The sequence below is a fragment of the Opisthocomus hoazin genome, chromosome 8, assembly GCF_030867145.1.
Source record: "Opisthocomus hoazin isolate bOpiHoa1 chromosome 8, bOpiHoa1.hap1, whole genome shotgun sequence".
NCBI classification, from domain to species: Eukaryota; Metazoa; Chordata; class Aves; order Opisthocomiformes; family Opisthocomidae; genus Opisthocomus; species Opisthocomus hoazin.
In genome coordinates this window covers 57,127,955-57,146,754 of record NC_134421.1, presented here as the reverse complement: position 1 = coordinate 57,146,754, position 18,800 = coordinate 57,127,955, and the positions used below count along the sequence as shown (strand labels likewise).

At 46.1% G+C, this 18,800-nt stretch overlaps 1 protein-coding gene across 5 annotated transcripts in view; it reads right to left on the bottom strand.

The window, feature by feature from the left end:
* Positions 1–18,800, bottom strand: part of CELSR1 (cadherin EGF LAG seven-pass G-type receptor 1) — a 175,576-nt gene that overhangs the window by 71,232 nt on the left and 85,544 nt on the right. For all 5 annotated transcript variants that reach the window (XM_075429586.1, XM_075429590.1, XM_075429589.1 and 2 more), the window contains exons 3-5: positions 10,689–10,911; positions 6,526–6,641; positions 2,069–2,157 (exon numbers count right to left, since the gene is read on the bottom strand). In XM_075429586.1, the coding sequence (XP_075285701.1) occupies positions 2,069–2,157; positions 6,526–6,641; positions 10,689–10,911 (428 nt within the window). The remainder of the gene's footprint in view (positions 1–2,068; positions 2,158–6,525; positions 6,642–10,688; positions 10,912–18,800) is intronic.

Sequence of the window (18,800 nt, the reverse complement as noted above, 5' to 3'; positions counted from 1 at the left end):
ACTGCTTTACAAACAAACACCAGCCGAGGGGAAGGCTTAGCCCTGCTGCGGGGCGCAGTGGGCAGCCCGGGGGGAGACCTGCAGGGCTGCCTTTGGCTGTCACTGCTCTGCAGCGCCCGCTCCCTCCTTCACTGCCGCAGCGCTGCTGCAACATAAGCACTTCCCAGACACGCTGGAAAGTTCTGAGAGCATGCTAAATACATATAGGTTAGCATATCCTACCTGTGTTACTTACTCAAGATTGTGAGTTTCCCCCTGCCAGACCAAATTTAACCATTCTGGAATAAATATCGCTAAGTGGAAGGTGATGACCTTGGTCTCCAACACGGACAGTAAAGGGCACAGTGCTGCTTTCCACACAGTGACCCTGCTTTTCATCACTTTTACGTCACACGAGTGCAAAGGCAGTGAAGTCAGTGGTGTTTCCTGGCATGGCCCCTCTGCTCTCCCTCTCTCCCCTGAGTTTCCTCCCGTGCAGCGGGGACTGACTCGTTCCCCTTTGAAAAACTGGGGCGGAAGAAGAAAATGATGACAGGGTGCACGTGTTAACGACAGGAAAACACCAGCTGCTAACACAGTCTGCAGCAAGCCCTGAACATGAGGCAGGAGGTTATTTTTAACATCCATGTCAGATCTCTTTGCCTTTTAAAGAGTGTCCGGGGGCTGCCTGGGTGCCTTATCTGCTTGGCTTCAGTGAGCTGCTCCCGGCAGCTGTGCCCTCCCCTCCGCGCTGACCCAGGAGCCCGAAAGCCGGAGTGTCCCTCCACCATCTCAGCACACGCTGCTTACTCCGCTGAAGCGAGTCACGAAGAGCTACGCAGACTATGGAAACACAGCACCTTGCAGTTTGCAAGGAAGAGTTTCGCAGTGTCCACCAAGTTTTGCTTCTACTTGTCTGTGCTCCGGATAGTGGGGAGCTAAAAGTACATTAATTTTAAGTATAAAACTATGAAAGGTTTTTATTTCCTCAATAAAATATCCTTAGGCTGGGAGATCCTATCCAGGAGTCCAAAGAAAATTTTAATCCTCCCATTCAAACTGCGACACAAACTGTGATGAAAGGATACAATGCTGGGAGATAAAGAACTTGCTGATCATATTAATCCTTCATCTTCCATTCAGCTTCCCACACCAGTATCCTGTTTCCTTTTTAACAGCCAACAATGCTCCTCTATTTCCTTACGTGATCTCCCATAATGCTACCATGTCAGACTTAAAAGCAACACTTCTCAGTAACTAAATGAATTCTCTAATTTTGGTTGTAGGTTATAGAAGAGCTCTGACATCTAGCTGTAAACAGTGACACCGTACACCCTAAAAGCCCTCTTTTAGGTTCTCCATGGAATGGCTGGTTTGCCCAAAGCCCCCGCCTTTGGCTCAGTCAAAGTGAACCTGCTCCTGACAGCGACCCAGGGGGCAGCTGTGGGACGGGACCCCGGAGCCCACCACTGAGTGCCAGGCCTCTGTGCAATGACGCTTGCTGTGTTTCTCTTGGATATCTTTTTATATAGCAGACAAAAAAATGACTTAGTAAAATAGCCCTTGATTGTGGAAACATGTCAACCATTTAATAACCAAATGTGTCAAACCAGAGAAGCCTGTGCCAGCTAAACTGGCCATTTTACACAAGAAAAGACAGCTATAGGGAAGAATTTTGCTTTCCTTCAAGAAAATTCTACACCAGCAGTTTGTATTTACTACACTGAAGGCTCCTGCATGGCACAACTCTTTTAAAAAGAACCAAATCAATCAATTAGTTGTTTTAGATACACTGACACCGTGAGCGTTTAAAGAACTGAAAACTAAAATAGTTCCAAGTACCTGAAGGTCTCCCTGGTAGTACTTCTAGGTCTGTTTTTGTCTTCCTGAGGGAAAACTCAAAAGCCCTCAGAGGGAATTTTTGTCCCAGACAAGGTGAGCAAGACTATTTGTGCCCAGCTGCAGCAATGTGCCTGGTTAAATCAACAAAAATCAGGTCACCTGCGTAAGTCAGGTCAGAGCTAGATGACCCATGCCTCTCTTACTTTACAAATTATAATAGGGTTATCAGCAACGCAATTAGTCTTACCTTATTGTAGTACTGCACCTGGACCGAGTGCCACTGCCCATCGCTGACCCCTCCAGGAACGAACGGTGCCACTGTAGTGGTTGTCTCCCCTGCAAGGGCAGGGAGAAGGGAAAAAATAAGTCAACATCACTCTAAACTCTGCTCTGCACTAAACCAAAACACAGAGAGACCCTCCTCTGGCACAGGATGCAGCCATCTTACTTCAGCATGGAGGAATTTGGGTTTTCGTCCTGTGAGACAGTAAATATCCCCAGTTTCATGGAATTACTTTGGTGCACAATACAGCTTCTGGCACATTCAGGTGAATTATGGTTTTTTTATGATGCTTCTGCAGAGCGTGGTAGCAGATGCATTGGGTAGATACAGCTATTGCTGTAGTGGTCAACTGAGGAAAAAATGTACATCAGTTTTTCTGCATTTCTGCCAAAAGCAGCATGTTGAGGTTTTTTTAATATGATGAGTATTGTGCTGGGATATTTTGTCAGGGAAGGGAAGCCAACTCCTCATCAGAGCTGAGAAAGTGAAACCCAAAAGTACTCTAGCATAAAACCCACGGATGGTAACTCTGGTCCCAGGGAAATTTTACCAGTGATTAATGAAATTATTGGTGGCCTTTCAGTATTTAAATTTGAAAGCAAGTCCTTGCCATTGCAACTGAAAAGCTAAGCTTTTAAGTCAGGTCTGAGTCAGCAGAACTAGCTCAGTAACCAGGCATATCTGTTCCGAGGTAGCAGAAAAATAAACATTCGTGTTGAAAGTACATAAAAGGCCTGGCACGAAGCAGAGATTGCTAGGTTTCGACTTTTTTTTTTCCTTTCTCTTTCCTTGTTTTTTTATAACAGTTGGAAAATTCGACATAATAAACCACAGGAAAAATACCTCCCTCCTGTAAGCTAACAAAGTTCACAGTACTGTTGAGCTTAAAATGTACTTTCTACTCTCTATTTGCAATAAATACTTAACCCTGTGTGCAGTATTATTCCCATGTCCCCCACTCCCCTTTAACTCCCATCCTATACACTTCTGTTATTTAAACAACACAGATTTCAGCTTAGCATGTTTCACATCTTGCTGTTTATTATCATTTAGTGACAAAAAATGTGTGGTAAAAATTAGGTTTTTTATTCAGCAAGCAAGTTTCTGCGAAAGAAAGATGAACTGTCTCCAATCCTTTTGCTTTGCTTACTGTGAAAAAGTTGTTGCGACAGGTAAAACAGTCGGATCAGATGTCCAAAACTTGCACTGTTTGTTAAAAGCCACTTAAAACTATAAAACATAAGCCACTCTCCTTCCAAAGAAAATACCATTTGCAATATGCAGGATCAGACCTGCTCTCAGGTGCAGCAGTGCAATTCTAAATTTAGTTTCACATATTTTAAAAGAGTTCCTCCACATTTAAATGCATATAAGTGCAAGTAGAATTTATTTTTCTCATTCCTCCTCAGGGTGCCTTCCAAGTGATTTGGTTCAAGTTTAGACAGGCGGAGCAGGACCTACAGAAGAAAGCACATCTCTCCGACTGCTGCATGTTATTTCATTACACTAATCCACTCAAAAGCCCGCCTTAAAATCCAATTTGGACATCTTCGAGGTAATAGAGAGGAAATGAAATGGGATATCTTCAACCCCAAGGGCCCAGATATGCACTTAGGCATTGCTGGTAAATCGATGGGGTCACATAGGATTTACTGTGCGGTTTGATGGCAGTGACTGTTGCCGGCCATGAGTATGCAACACCAACATGGGCTGCACCTCTGCTTCACAGAATCACAGAACCACAAAATGGTGGGGGTTGGAAGAGACCTTAAAGATCACCTGGTTCCAACCCTCCCGCCGAAGCAGGGTCACCTACAGCAGGCTGCACAGGACCTTGTCCAGGCGGGTCTTGAATATCTCCAGAGAAGGAGACTCCACAACCTCCCTGGGCAGCCTGTTCCAGTGCTCCATCACTCTCAGAGTGGAGAAGTTCTTCCTCATGTTCAGACGGAGCTTCCTGTGCTTCAGTTTGTGCCCATTGCCCCTTGTCCTGTCACTGGGCACCACTGAAAAGAGCTTGGCCCCATCCTCCTGACACCCATCCTTAAGGTATTTATAAGCATTGATAAGGTGCCCTCTCAGCCTTCTCTTCTTCAGGCTAAACAAGCCCTGTTCCCTCAGCCTTTCCTCATAGGAGAGATGCTCCAGTCCCCTCATCAGGGACCTGGGTGTCCTGGTGGACGACAGGTTAACTATGAGCCAGCAGTGTGCCCTGGCTGCCAAGAAGGCCAATGGGATCCTGGGGTGCATCAAGAAGAGTGTGGCCAGCAGGACAAGGGAGGTTCTCCTTCCCCTCTACACTGCCCTGGTGAGGCCTCATCTGGAGTACTGTGTCCAGTTCTGGGCTCCCCAGTTCAAGAAGGATGAAGAGCTACTGGAGAGAGTCCAGCGGAGGGCTACAAGGATGGTGAGGGGACTGGAGCATCTCCACTACGAGGAGAGGTTGAGGGAACTGGGCTTGTTCAGCCTGAAGAAGAGAAGGCTGCGAGGGGACCTTATAAATGCCTACAAATATCTGAAGGGTGGGTGTCAGGAGGATGGGGCCAAGCTCTTTTCAGTGGTGCCCAGTGACAGGACAAGGGGTAATGGGCACAAACTGAGGCACAGGAAGTTCCGTCTGAACATGAGGAGGAACTTCTTCTCTCTGAGGGTGACGGAGCACTGGAACAGGCTGCCCAGGGAGGTTGTGGAGTCTCCTTCTCTGGAGATATTCAAGACCCGCCTGGACAAGGTCCTGTGCAGCCTGCTGTAGGTGACCCTGCTTCGGCGGGGGGGTTGGACTAGATGACCCACAGAGGTCCCTTCCAACCCCTACTATTCTGTGATTCTGTGATCATCTTTGTAGCCCTCCGCTGGACTCTCTCCAGTAGCTCCTCATCTTTCTTGAAGTGGGGAGCCCAGAACTGGACACAGTACTCCAGATGGGGCCTCACTAGGGCAGAGTAGAGGGGGAGGAGAACCCTCCTGCTCGCTGTTTAAATGCTACAGGGTACAAGCAGAGTCATCAACTGATCAAAAAGACCTGGTGGGGAGGCAAGGGGAAAACCTTCATTGCTTGCAAGATCCTACTTTTCACAAAAACAAAATAAGAGTTGACTAGAGCCTGCATATCTATCCTGAATATGGATTATTCTGAATAACAGGATTATTTCCTTACCTGCCTGCCTGGTACAGAGATACAAACATCTCACTTGACCTACACGTAATCCCACTTGACCTACATGACAACAGCCCTTCCCAGATATTTGTTTCTGTCCTGATGGAAAACATCCCCTAAACCTGTGACACGAGGTTGTCTGCCCTGCTGAGATTTGGTAAAGCCACCAAAGCCTTCCCACTGAACTAAGAGACCTGCTCCTGGGCTGAAGCAGGAATGCATGTGATCCACCAAGAAGGACTCCAAGAGTCTCAGCAAGCCTGCTGAAGTCCAGGAGGTGATTCCTGGTCGCTTCAATGTGCTTCAACCACACGGTACAGCTGCGTGCTAACAGCTTCACTTGTTACCCCTGCCATGGAAACTAGCACAGCTGGGCATGAGTTCTCAGATGAAACTTTTTAACTCAGGAACCACCCCTCTGCTGAGACTACATCCACTCAGGGTTTGTTCTGACCACACTTTTGTCAGGAAGAGCTTTGCCGCTGCCAGGGATGATTTTTTTGGAGGAAACCCCTCCCTTGGGAGAAGGCCACGGTAGCAGGGATACATGCCACCCAGCACTTCACCAGCCTTCCCCTCTCTCTGCTCCCACAAGCCCCAAAAAGTGCTGGCTTTTTCATAGCGCAAAAAGCGAGCAAATGCCAAAGCCTCCGTTTCTCATTTCCTAGCCCACCGCAGCAGTGAGCGGGCAGCTTAGCTCTCTGAAATTCCTTGTGGGTTACAGCTTCTTCCAAGGGGAGACGCTTCCGCTGCACAGCTGTGCATTCCGGCGACGGCGTTGCTCCTCACCAATCCCTAACGAACGGCAGGCAGTTTTCAGTTCTCTCCGAGCTTTTCCTTTGGCTCGTAGGTATTTTTTGGATAATATTTACGCACCTAGTTTCACTGACAGCATAGTGTACAAACACATAAACACACGATGTTTATCCCTATGTGATAAAATGAAACCTCATTTAAGCAAATGTCGGCTCGGAGGCCAGCTTGCAGGCTAGTGCCAACCTTTTATAGTAGTCATAAACTCCGGCTTTTATAACTGATACGTTGACAAGCTTCTGCCTACGACAGCGAGTGTTACCACCACAAACCACTACAGTCTGGAGTACTTTGCAACACCCTGCATCAGTTGTTCTTTATACAATGTCAGCTGGTTACTCAATTAACGAGGCAGCAAACAGCCACATAAAATCACTGAAGTGCATTTCCAAACAGCTTGAGACGATCTCCTGACCGCAAGCAGCAAGGCTCAACTTGAGCGACACCTCACCTGCAGAGAACGTGAGCTGGATCTGCTCCTCGATGATCTCCAAGGCAATGAAGTCGTGCTTCTCATTAAAACGCCCGTTGTAGAGGAGGAGAGCGTTCCTCTCCCTGGTTGCAAACCTAGAAGGCAGAGATGAGGGGCTAGTTCATGCTTAACGGCTTACGAATTAAATACTGACAGTCAAGTCGCCCAGGAGAAAGGCAGCTTTATAGTTAGCAGAAAAGCAAGCCTTTGCGTCTTTCTTCAGACAGAAAATCAGAGAAGTGAGCCAGCGGAAGGATAAATCTACTCTTTCACAACCAACAGAGGCAAGCAGGATGGACATTACAGCAATCTACTCTGCAGAGATCTGCTGCAGATGCCGACCCTCACACAGGGTAAAATCAGGCAGATGCACGATGCAGCACAAGCGTCTGACACTCGCCAAACAGTAGCACTTACTACACTTTGCAAACAGGCTGAAAGCTAGGCAGCATTTTCACATCAAAGGGGGGATGCTTGCTGCCTGCTCCCTGTCTAAATGCTACAGGGTACAAGGAGAGTCATCAACTGATCAAAAAGACCTGATAGGAAGGCAAGGAGAAAAGAAAGATAAGAGTTGCTTTAATAATGCCACACAGACAATCAGCGTTCATAAATCAACACGTCAGCCAACTGGAGGAAGGCAAATAAACGCTTAAATGATTCCACTAAATCAGCGTCAACGGGGGTTTTTTGGTTTTATTTTTCTCATGCTCCTAACATGGGATGTATCACACATTTCTTGCAGAAAACGAGGCAACCCCACTTGTAAAAAGCCTGTTTTTTCTGTCAGCACAGAACTTTTTTTGCAAATTTCTGTGTTGTGTTTTTTTTATAATTTTTAATTGAATCCTGTTATCTTTGGGGATTCACACACAGCTTTTATCTACTTAGAAATGCAAAAAAAGAAAATTACACTTTACGTAAATATTTTTACAAAGATTAATACTATATAAAGAGGGAAAGAGAGAGAAACCATGGGAATTTCTCATGTTTCCAAACAGCAGCATAGTTTGATTTTGCATCTTGAACTTCAGGAAATAGGCCTGATTTAAATTAACCCACTTTTCCTACAAAAGAATCAAATGCTGAACACAGCTAATGAAAACTGCCTTCCACAGACAGAAGAGATGATTCTTGTGCCTGCCATGTCGTGTTTCCTAGCAAGACTCTCATGCAATGCAACAAAACCTGCATTCAGAGAATGTGAAAGAAGCCATATTTTAGAACATCAACTTCTGGTATTTGAAATAAAAAATTTCAAAATCAAGAATATTTTTAAACAACAGTTGTTTGTCAGACATGTGTATCTTGTGGATTACACTGAGTACAGACCTTTCAGAACCAGGAGTCTGAATCTGAGCTACATGGAAATGGGAATTTTTATTCCACACATTTTTTAATGTTTTTGAAGGAGAATTAATGGTTCTGGTTCAAAACACAAAAGTCACATTTGTGAAAATTCCAACAAAATATAAACTCCAAAGAGTTATAGTCCATCAAAATATTATATTACTGTTTCAATTACTTTTAATCAGTTTTGAAATATATCTTAATTTCTAAATTTATTTAACATACAAAATAATATTGTACAACTAAAAGGCAAACTGAATTAAGACAATACCGCTGAAATATTTCAATATTACCCAAACACTGATCTACTTTTCACTTTTCACCATCCAAAATTTCATCCTAAGGAATACAGTTCCTGTGAAATATTTCCCAAGACTGTATTTTTCAGTGGATAACTGCTTCATCAAAGCATTTTGATTAGATCTGTCTAGAATATATATGACCAAAAGAAATGAGAATAATATGAGTGATACTACTTCAGTGGGTGAAAGATTTAATTTTATTAGCAACAACAGGAACTTTAGTTCTGTTTGAATATATTTTTCTGATATGGTTTCAATTCTCTAGCATAATTTTTATTAAATTCTTCAGCTCTTTTTTATATTTCTTTACTCGGTGTGTGCTTAGTTCCTTCCTTTGCCACTAGTCAAAAGCATTTTTTGTACCATACTAATAGTTAAAGCACTACTGCTTTTGAACTTGTCTGGTTATCACCAGCTGAGGAAAAAAAATGCTGGTTTTTAAAAGAAGGGATATTTTTAATCTCAGGACACAAGAAACAAAAGGCACTTTCTTAGAGAATTTTGAATAAAGAGTGAGAAAACTTCTCCGCTGACAGTATCTCTTGGAGTGGAGGAGTAGCAATGGTTGGAAGGAAGCAAGGAACACATATAATGTTGGGAGCAGAAAGCCATGCCTGGTCAGTAACCTAAATACTTTCTTTAAAAAAATCCCATTTTAATTATGAGACTGGGCAATGCCAACATCCCGCTCTTTGCCATGAGTCACTGGAGGCTGAGGGAAGATAGACACCCTGGGATTTTACAAGTGCTCCCAAATCACAAAATATGTAATGGCAAATCATTGCCCAGCCAAACTGCTCATTCTTGCTTACCCTCACATAATGTTTTCCCCCTGCATTGCAAGATAATAAAAGCCAAAGAAATGAGAAGTGTAAATAAAAGTGAATTTCAGGTATGAAAAGCTAAATGTGTCGTTACCCCACACAGTGTGGGATGAACCCCATGAGGATCTAGACTTTTTAGCAGTAGACTAAGCCGTGTTTAGCTCATGACTAAATATGCCGTCTTGGTTTTAAAGACGGTGAAGAAACCCCGGTGTAAGCACTACCTTGCTACAGTACTTTGGTGTTTCTCAATAACCCCTGCACAGAGCCTTTGAGTCACTTTCACTTGAAGCACCCTGCATGTCAAAGCTCTCTTCCCGCAAGCCTGAAAAATGACACCACATGGCTGCGGGGACAAGCCAGGGGCAGTGCAGGTAATTCACACTGGCAGCCAGCCCAGACCGCTCCTTTGTTTGCACTCTCTGTAGGTCTGACAACGCCAACAGAGCCTTTTGCTCCTCAGCTTCTCCGTGTACTTAGACCCAATGCTCTAAAATGGTCTTCACAGACGCAACTCTTCCTCACCTGACTTGCATGCAAACCATGCCTGCACTTTCTGGTTTAACCAAAATGTCAAGATGCCATAAAATTTCAGACCTTAGGATTGAGGCAGATGAAGGATAAAATGGAAAGAAGCTGCCTGGCTCCCGACAGACGTAAAACACCCAGTAACTGCTGGGCACTTGATGAAAAATGTGCGTGGCCGAGTCCTTTCTGAGCACGTTCTCTGGACAGACGCACAGCCACGTCTGTCGTGGCAGCTGTTGTGGTAGCTATCAACAAATCCCCAGCCTTGCCCTCTGGGGTCGGGGCTAGCATATTTTGTGCTATTTACTCACAGTCAACTGTGAGGGAGAACCAAAGGTCAATTCCGACCGGCTAAACCATGGGAAAGCTGCAAACTCACCCCCTCTTTGGAGAAGAGATGCATGTGCACCTGGAGCTCTGGCTCCATGGCGGGCAAGCCCTATGCCTGGACCAAGAAGTCTGCTCCAGAAGAGGGGTTTCTTCCCTGGGATGCATGAGCCAGGGGAGGTGAGCCCTGGTCCATGCAGTGTGGGCACCACCATCGCTCCCCTCGCCTCCCTGAGTGTCCCCATGGGAGAAATGACAGCCAGCCAGCCCAGGAGACGACTGTCCAATGTGGGTACGTCAGGGCAGATGGGATGGGGATGAGGCTGGCTGTGCCTGGCAGCCGGCATGGGACCAGAAGCAGGAGCCGCGTGTGAAGGCCAAGAAGAGTGAGGCAAGGAACTGGGACAGTTGGGGCCGTCCCAAGCCCAAGGCTGAGAACCAACAGTGAGCAAGGACCTGAGGAGGACCATCCTGTGCCCAGCCATGGCCTGACAAGACCGGGTCCCCTCAAAGGCTGGAGAACAGGAGAAGGGACGAGCGCTCCCAAACAAGCAGCATGAATGGGTCAGCTCTGCAGCCAGCCTGAAAGTCAGGAGGCCACAGGCACAGCTAGAGAAAGTGGGAAACCCACCACCCACCCTCGCACCTCTCTGGCTGAGGGGTGCTGAGAGGTGGCCAGAGAGGCCCCGGTGTCCCTTCTCCCCACGCCATCGCACGTAGGTAATTCAGTTGGTGACAATATCTAACAAACGCACCCCAAGCTCGAGCAGAGAAGCCGGCAGCCACAGAGCCCTTCCCCACCGGGACTTACATGAGGGAGACGGTGAAGTGGAAGCGCTGCCGCAGCCCCTTGAAGGTGATGAAGGACTGTGGTGGGAAGCTCCTGGTGGTCATCTCGCAGTACGGCCGCTCATATTCGCCCGGAGGACACTCGCACTTGAAGCCCCCGATGAGCAGGTTCACGCAGGTTCCTCCATTCTTACACAGCCCCGGAGCACAGCGGCCGGAGCGCGCGTTCACCTCACAGTACTCTCCTGCAAGGAGAGAAGGGGACGTCAGGGACGGCGACACCTCACCCCAGCAGCACGCTGTGACACTCAGCCACCCATGCGTCCCTGACACAGGTTAAGCTGTTTCCAGACTCCTGTGCCTGACCCCCTCCAGCACCGAGGTACCAGCTGGTAATTGCAGGGGGGTATGGATGCTGCACCGGCTCTCGAGTCTGAATTTTCAGGGGGGACCGGGATATGATTTGCTGAGCAATCCCTTTGCAAATATCCAACAACATTGGCCCTGGTTTTCAGATTCCTTGGCTGTTTCCAGACCGGGTGATAAATATAAAGCTGGTGACAGACAGGTCTATATGGGAGGAGGTAACACTACCAATTAAAAACTTTCACGTTCGCTGTCAACCAAAATACGCGTAAATTGTTCCGGTGTTTCGCTCTGGGTTGGCGATTGTGTAAACAGATCTGTGTTTGCACCTCGCCTCGAGTGGAATTTGGCTTTGCTGCCCATGGCAGTGGCAGGGCACGGCTGAGCTCGTGACCACGCTCGCGAAATGTTTATAGAAAGAATAAGCAGGATGCCGATGACATACATATTGCTTCCACATTTTCCCACGTACCCTGCAGGCGACAGCCATTTTCTGAACCCTTCACAGATGTGCGCAGCAATTCTCTGGAAGTTACAGCTTCTGCGTACCGCTTGCTGAAGCTGTTTTCCCCCCAAATGCTTTGACTTCGTTCTACTCAAACGTCTGCATCAAGGTGTGTTAAATGCAAGTACTAGAGCATCAGGTGTCTTGCTTTGTATGCACGCTGCAATTTTTCCTGCGTTTGCCCAAAATCTGAGAGTGAATCACAACTTAAAAAAATAATTTGTGATAATAATAATTTGTGTCCACAACGTAGAGAGGACAGCCACTTACAAAATCTATGGCTGGGACAAAAGCAGCTGCTGAATTAATCATTGTCCAGAAAGCTAAACTCTCTATGTGAGTTAATTAGTTAACATTTATGCTTTGGCATGTGTCTGCCTAAGATACAGCGTGTTCAGATCCTGCACGTAAAATTGTTCAGAGAAACTGAAGATGGTGTACGTAGTTGAATTCTACCCAGTAACAACACCTGAGAAATAAACATAGAGCAAAACGACACAAACACAACCAGCTGAAGGAATGACTACATTTCCAACACGTCGATATTTGCATGATTACTCGCTACCAGATTAAAAACCTACATTAATTCAAGCACAGTTAAAACCGTGCAGATGCATTCCTGGAGGAAAGTAAAAGCAGCAGGGGCTGTGGGCAGTGACTCGCAAACGCAGGCAAATTAAAACAGAAAGTTTTGCCCCCGCCGCCCCGCTCCCACAGGTTCCCACGCCGAAGCGCCCGCGCCGGGCAGCAGCCGGCAGCGTTGCCGCATCCAGACGCGTTGCTGCATCCAGACCTGCACCCGCACCGCTTCTCCACGCCGGGCGGCCCGCTCCAATGGTTCGCAGCTGGTTTAGCCACCGCCCGAGGGGCAGCGATTTCTGAGAGCAGGTGAGGTGGACAGCCCGGCCATTTCGGCTCTCCAGCTTTGCTGCCTTTCTCCTCTTGTGTCACCATCACGAGCCTTCCAGGCGGGTACGATGCGCGCTGGCGAAATGCAGAAGCAAACACAAGAGTGCCACAATCATGCAGTCAGCCAAATGCCTGCCCCATCCAGGTGGGCTCAGCTCCGGAGGCCAGACCTCCGGTCGGGCGCCGTGGTCCCCGCGGCGAGCCGAGCCCTTGGACAGCAGCCTCTCGACGAGCGCATTCGTCGGCATCTCCTGGGATACAACACCCTGGGGTGTTTCGGTGTATTTCAAAAGGACGTAATGCAAAGCACAGGGGAGCTGAACACATCTCTCTACACTAATAATTCTCACAGTTAACAAATTATGAAAGAAACCTTTCCTGTCATCCTAGAGGGAACGCAAGCCCAAACTTCTGAAGTAAGAAACCATATATAGCCAAGAGCTCAGCTCCAAGCCTGTGCTTAGAGCTTTTCTGATTCAGCACTGATGTTCCTATATTCTCACTTTTAACATATTAAGATGAAACGCTGTGAAAACTACTTGGTAAATATCTTCCTGTTTCCACTTATTAACTGTGAGTACCCAGCAAGATTATGTGAATACACCTTCCTTGGCACTTTAAAATGCTCTACAATACGTTTCTTTTGGGAGAAACTGCATCTATCATCCTAGACAGAAAATTCCCTCAGTGTATTGGATCTGTCAGACAAAGTGCACACACAGATCAGATGCTCTCAGAGGACACTACAGAAAGCACTTCTTGCTGATCCACTGCACAAGCACAGCCAACCCCCCTCAGCACACACACATCTTGTGTTCTAAAACTCTCAAAACACTGGAAAAACGTAATTCCTATAGAAAGACTAAACACAGGTTTGTTGCGTTAAAAAAAGTAGTAGGATAAAGTAACTCTCCAGCTCAGAGAGGAATGTAATCTTCAAGGCTTTCTGAAAACAGAATGATATATTTGGCAAAAGCAAATAACACACAGGCTTGAATACACAGGGAGAAAAAGGAATGAGCTGAAAGGAGAGATTCCTGGCACTGCAGCACGCTGGGGAAATGCCATGGCAATACGGAGGCGAAACATAAAAGCCTAAGCTGGAAGCCATTGACGGTTCCGTATTATTCTCTTATATAACAAGAATGTATACACCATTTATTTAGATAGCTACACAGGCATAAAACTATTTAGGAGAAAAGAACGCTTACAGAAAAGTTCTATTGAATTATGTTTATTACTGCTTTTCATGATGACTCTTGACAAAGTAATTAAAAAAAATGTAGTTCAACTTTAAATAAGGTCCTTTGTCTTATTCAGCTCTAGCATCACCGATGTCTCAGTTACTAAAATTATTCTGAATCTTCTTCAGTCTGTAATGTAAATGAGAACATCTTTGATGCTGAATTTTCATATTTTATGTATATTTACAAAAATATATTAAAATAGTGGTTTTGAAATCTCTACAGTAACTCCAAGACATCACCGTGCTTCAAGGCACAAAGGTCTACCAAGAAACCTGATAAATCCCTATTTACCCTTTTTATCCGTAAGTAAAGAATGTGTCTGCAATTATTTAGAAACATGGCACTTTCGGCTTGATGAAGTGGCCATCTGAGCAAGCACTCGAAGCAGGGCTTTGACCAGGAGCACCGAAGCCCTTCCGGCCACACACCACACTTCTGTGTGGCTCTCGGGTTTGTCAGCGCCGAGGGCGGCCACCTCATCCTGGACACGTCGCCGTCCCACCGCACTCTGCCCCACGGGAGCTTGGAGGCACGGCCTTAAAACCGCCCTCCAAATTGGAACCGAAGCCTTTGAGGCCTTGACGGATGGGCTGGTTGCGGGCTGGAGCCGGAGTCGGAAAGCCCTGAGGGAAGGGCTGCTTGAGGAGCCAAGAAGGAAGGGGTCTGCGTCCGCCCGCCGTCGGGATGAAAAGCGCCTGTGTGCCTGCTCGCAGCTGAAGGTCGGAGGGCTGGGACGCGCTGTCAGAGGGGGTGTCTCGCAGTCCGGTGGGAAAAAGTAGCACAGAATGAGGGAGAGCTGCTGTGCAGCGAGGGTCTGGAGGGGCTGGGGTGATAAGAGCACAGCCCAGACAGCCGCCGCACGCAGCCTGGGGACGGTCTGCGACACCGGCGATTCCGGCACGGCTCATCCCCTCACCCAGCCTGCAAAACTCCCCTTCGCTCCTCGTGGCATTCCCTTTGCTAATACAGTTTCATTTTTTGCACTGGCCAGCCTTCTAGGAATCACTTAATAAACCAGTTATGTACCACAGCTCTGTGAAATCCAAGCAGGAGACGTGAAGCTTAGTCCCTCCAGCTGCGAAGCCTAAAGCATGCCCTGTCAGATAACACGGGCCATGGCTGCCTGTTATCTGCAGGGAGATTCTTGGGCTTTGAAAAAATCCTGGCCCAAGCCTGCAAATGGTTTACTGTGACAGGATAGTAGCTGATCGTCTATGCTCCCAGATAATATTGATGACTCTTAAAGCTACAAGTAATGCGGCTCTTGCACAGCCTTTCAGTTAGTGCTTCCCGGTTTTAAAGCCCTTAAGACCACAAGGTAAGAGTTGTTTTTGACACTGCTTCCTACTCTCAGCCACCATATGTCTCTTCTCCAATTTTAGGATTAACTTTACAAAGACGTTAATCATGAAATTTCTTCTATTAACCTTATGTAAGTGAAGACACCGCAATATCAGGTGTAACATAACCAGAACAGGCAAAGCAAAAGACTGGCTGGAAGATTTGGTCTTCCTCTGATCTATTCCAAAAGAGTTTAATTAACAAAAAATAAAGGGTGATTTAAAAAGTAAAAAGAAATACATATAAGCTATCTGAAAAATGAAAAAACAATCTCACAATTGCAAATACCTTGTGAGCTGACCATTATGGGTTTCAAACCGCACAGTGGTGTGCATCAACGGGAAGGTCTTTGCACAAATCTGCCTGTGGTTTTGCTGTGAGTTGCTTGACCTTACAATGACAATGTATAACATTGGAAAGCTTGCTGGAAACAACATGAGGGTGTTGGAATAAATACAGAATTACTCTACACTTCACTTTACTGCAATGTGTTTCCACCATATCCCTGTTTAGGGACTAGTTCTCAAAAAATTGTACAATTCTCTGATTGTTTTCAACAGAAATACTACATTAAATAGATATTTACATGAAGCAGCAGACCTGCATTGATGTTCTCGTTTTTTCCAGTTTCCCTAGTCACATGTTAATTTTTCACTCAGTATCTGTAATTGTTTGACTTGAACTGGTTCTTCTCTCCTTTCTTCCATCCTGCCATTTGCTCTAGATACAGATTAATCTTCTTCTCCAAGCTGGTAGCTGCTTCACCAGAATGGAAAGCATTTTGAGAAGCTGATTAAAGCAGCCAGCCTAAAATGATGTACTTTAAAGTGAAAAGAAGAAACAACAACAAGGAATAGGGCAAAAGGAGAAACAACAAGAAATAGACCCATTCCCCTACTAGAGAACCAACCATCATTAAAAATGTATTTGCTAACTTGCACATTATGGGAAAATCAATCGTCCTTTTCCTCTAGCAACTAAACCACTACCAACCTTAAATGACAACTGGCAATAAAGCAATCAGAGCACTAAGTAATAAGAAGGTTGTTAAAAACAAATTAGCTGCGGAATCAGCCTGGAAATCTCTACTGGGACAAGAGATAAAGAGGCTGGGATCCAAGGCACCCACTTTACGGGTGGTTTCACCATAGCTTAGGCTGAGTGGGAGTGACCACAGTCACCTCCTCTCCCCAAACTCCTTGCACTTTCCTCCCCCTCCCTTGTGTCGGCACTCACATAATCCTGCTGTTGACTGATTTGTGGAGCTAAGATGGCAAAACACCATTCATTTCTTTATTGCAAGGTTAATGATCTTCTGATCAGGTCCCTCCCAGGACTGATGGGACAGCACAGCAGGCGCAAGGGAGGGAGGCAGGACCATGCACCCAGGAACAGGAATGAAGGAATGGTCTTAGCAAGGTTTAACTGTTACGAAAATACAGCTGTAAGACATTTTAAATGGCTCACGTGTGAGTGCAGTGGCTTATGCTTGGCTTGGGTGAATTGGATCAACACCTTCAGTAGATACCCACCTCTCTCCACCGACTGTGCAGGGACGTACTGCAGGAAAATCTGCCTAAATCACAGGAGCAAGTCAAATAATAAAAACAAATATTGGATTTTGCCCATAAAGGGAAATTCATGACTCCAGTGGCTCTGTGGTGCGTGAGCACGCACACACAGACAGAAGTACTCTCACACTGTTCAGGACTAAATCTCAGTGACTTGCAATGACAGTTGTCCTTCATAATTTAAGTTGCTAACCATTCCAGATTTAACAAGATGTATTTGCAAAAGAGTAACCTGAAATTAACACACTAAGCAAAATAACAACAGAAACATTCCTTTTGCAGACTATATATATAGAGCTTGCCGAGTAGCTCTCTGAGGTGACAGACAGAAAACAATTCTATAATAAGATACTCAGGAAATCACCATTTTATCTCTGGACCTGGTTTAATTTTGTGGGCATAAGCACTAAGCTCTGAGCTGGTAGGAAGAGAGTGTGCAGAACTACCGGTGCTTTCTCAGCTACGTATCATTCCTCTCCTTTACCATCACCCTTCTCCCTTCCCTGTGCTTTCTTCCACAAAGTTCGCCCTGGGGATCCTTGATAACTCACAAATTTCCCAAAATCATGAGACTGGGATAAATAAAGGTCATGAGATCTTTACCCATGACATGCTCCAAAATGATGGACAGGGAAGGCTTTTTATTTTATTTGCCTCTGAAGCTGCGAGTGGCTTCTGCTGGCCCCAAGGCGTATGAGAGCTCTTGGTGGTCAAATTCCAGCCCAAAACACATGACCAAAACCGTCTGCTCTGAGGCAGCTCCCATTTCCCACTCCCACACCAATGGAAAGATGCTCCTTGACCCTCCCCAGCTCTTCTTCCCACTGGGGTCCTTGGAGACAGCATCTGTACCCCGGCTGCTCCCAGGGAGGAAGAGGACCACAACGAAAAACTCCCCCTGGTCAAACAGGCAAGAGAAAGGCTAGGACCTCTGCCCACCTCCTGATCCTTCCCCACTAGCAACCAATATAAACTGTATTTTACAAAAGCAAGAGCAGGGAAAGCTCAGGTCTCCATCTCTCAAGCTGCTTTGGGCTGTGCCTGCTGATGAACTGCATATGCAGAGCAGCCACTGAAATGGTACCCGGATCCTCACCAGCCCAAAATCAGGCCTGGGATCCTACACACAGCAGCAGCCTGAGCAGAAGATGTTTCTCTTCTCCTGACCACCTCCCCTCCTCTAGACACAAAACAGAGCAAAACAAAAGACACCCTGCAGGCATGGGTGGACGGATGGATGATTTGGGATTTGGGGCTTTTTGTGTTTTTGCATTTAAATGAGAAGGAATAATTGGGAAAAAAACCCAATACTGAGGAGGATTAGTGATATTTGGGGCACATCTGTTGGAGAAATGAATTAGTCTGTGCATTCCAGAAATTACAAGCATGTTCTCAAGATGATACGTGCTCAATTTGAACGGTCTCTGGACCTTGTCCTCCCATGCAACTTCCACCAGTGCTGGCAGGAACGGAGCACAGACCAAACTCACGACTGAGTCTTTAATACCTGTGTTCTCTTACTCGTGTACTTGTTGAGGATCAAAAATTCTCAGTCATTAAGCTTCCACTGTCTACACCAGACAGCTTGTCTTTCACCGTCCAGCAACAAGGCCAGGAGCAGTGCGAGCACCAGAAGTGCTACCAACACTTCTCACAAGTATTGCCATTTTTTTCCCCTGTAGCACTCTGATGAGCAAGGAGCCAGACACTACAGTAAAAAAGAGGTGCCTGCAACGCACCTGGCTTCTCCTCGCCGCCTGCTCCCGCGGCACCGCAGATAATCACCCCCAGGCTTCTGAGCAAATGCTGAGGAAAAGCACTTTTTTGGAACGTGTTAGATGTGGCGGAGGAGAAGCAGAGATAAAACAACCATGACTTCAGCCTGTCACATCTAACTACCAACAATTTTTGTTCTATGTGATCCAACGGCTAATTCCTTAATGTCTTAACCTTTACTTTTGGCTGATTTTACCACTATCTCTAAGCTCTGTAAATTATTGAACCATTTCTTGTAATGTACAGTGCCCTCACAAGGTGTCTTGTCATCTCCCTCCGCATTTGACCTGTAAGTTTAAGCTTTAGAGACCTTTTCAGGTTCTGTCTCTCACCCAGGACTATACACAGCACAAATCTATGCAAAAGAAAAAAGAAATGCACTGAAATTTCCAGTTTATGTTTTCTCTAGCAGGTTTATA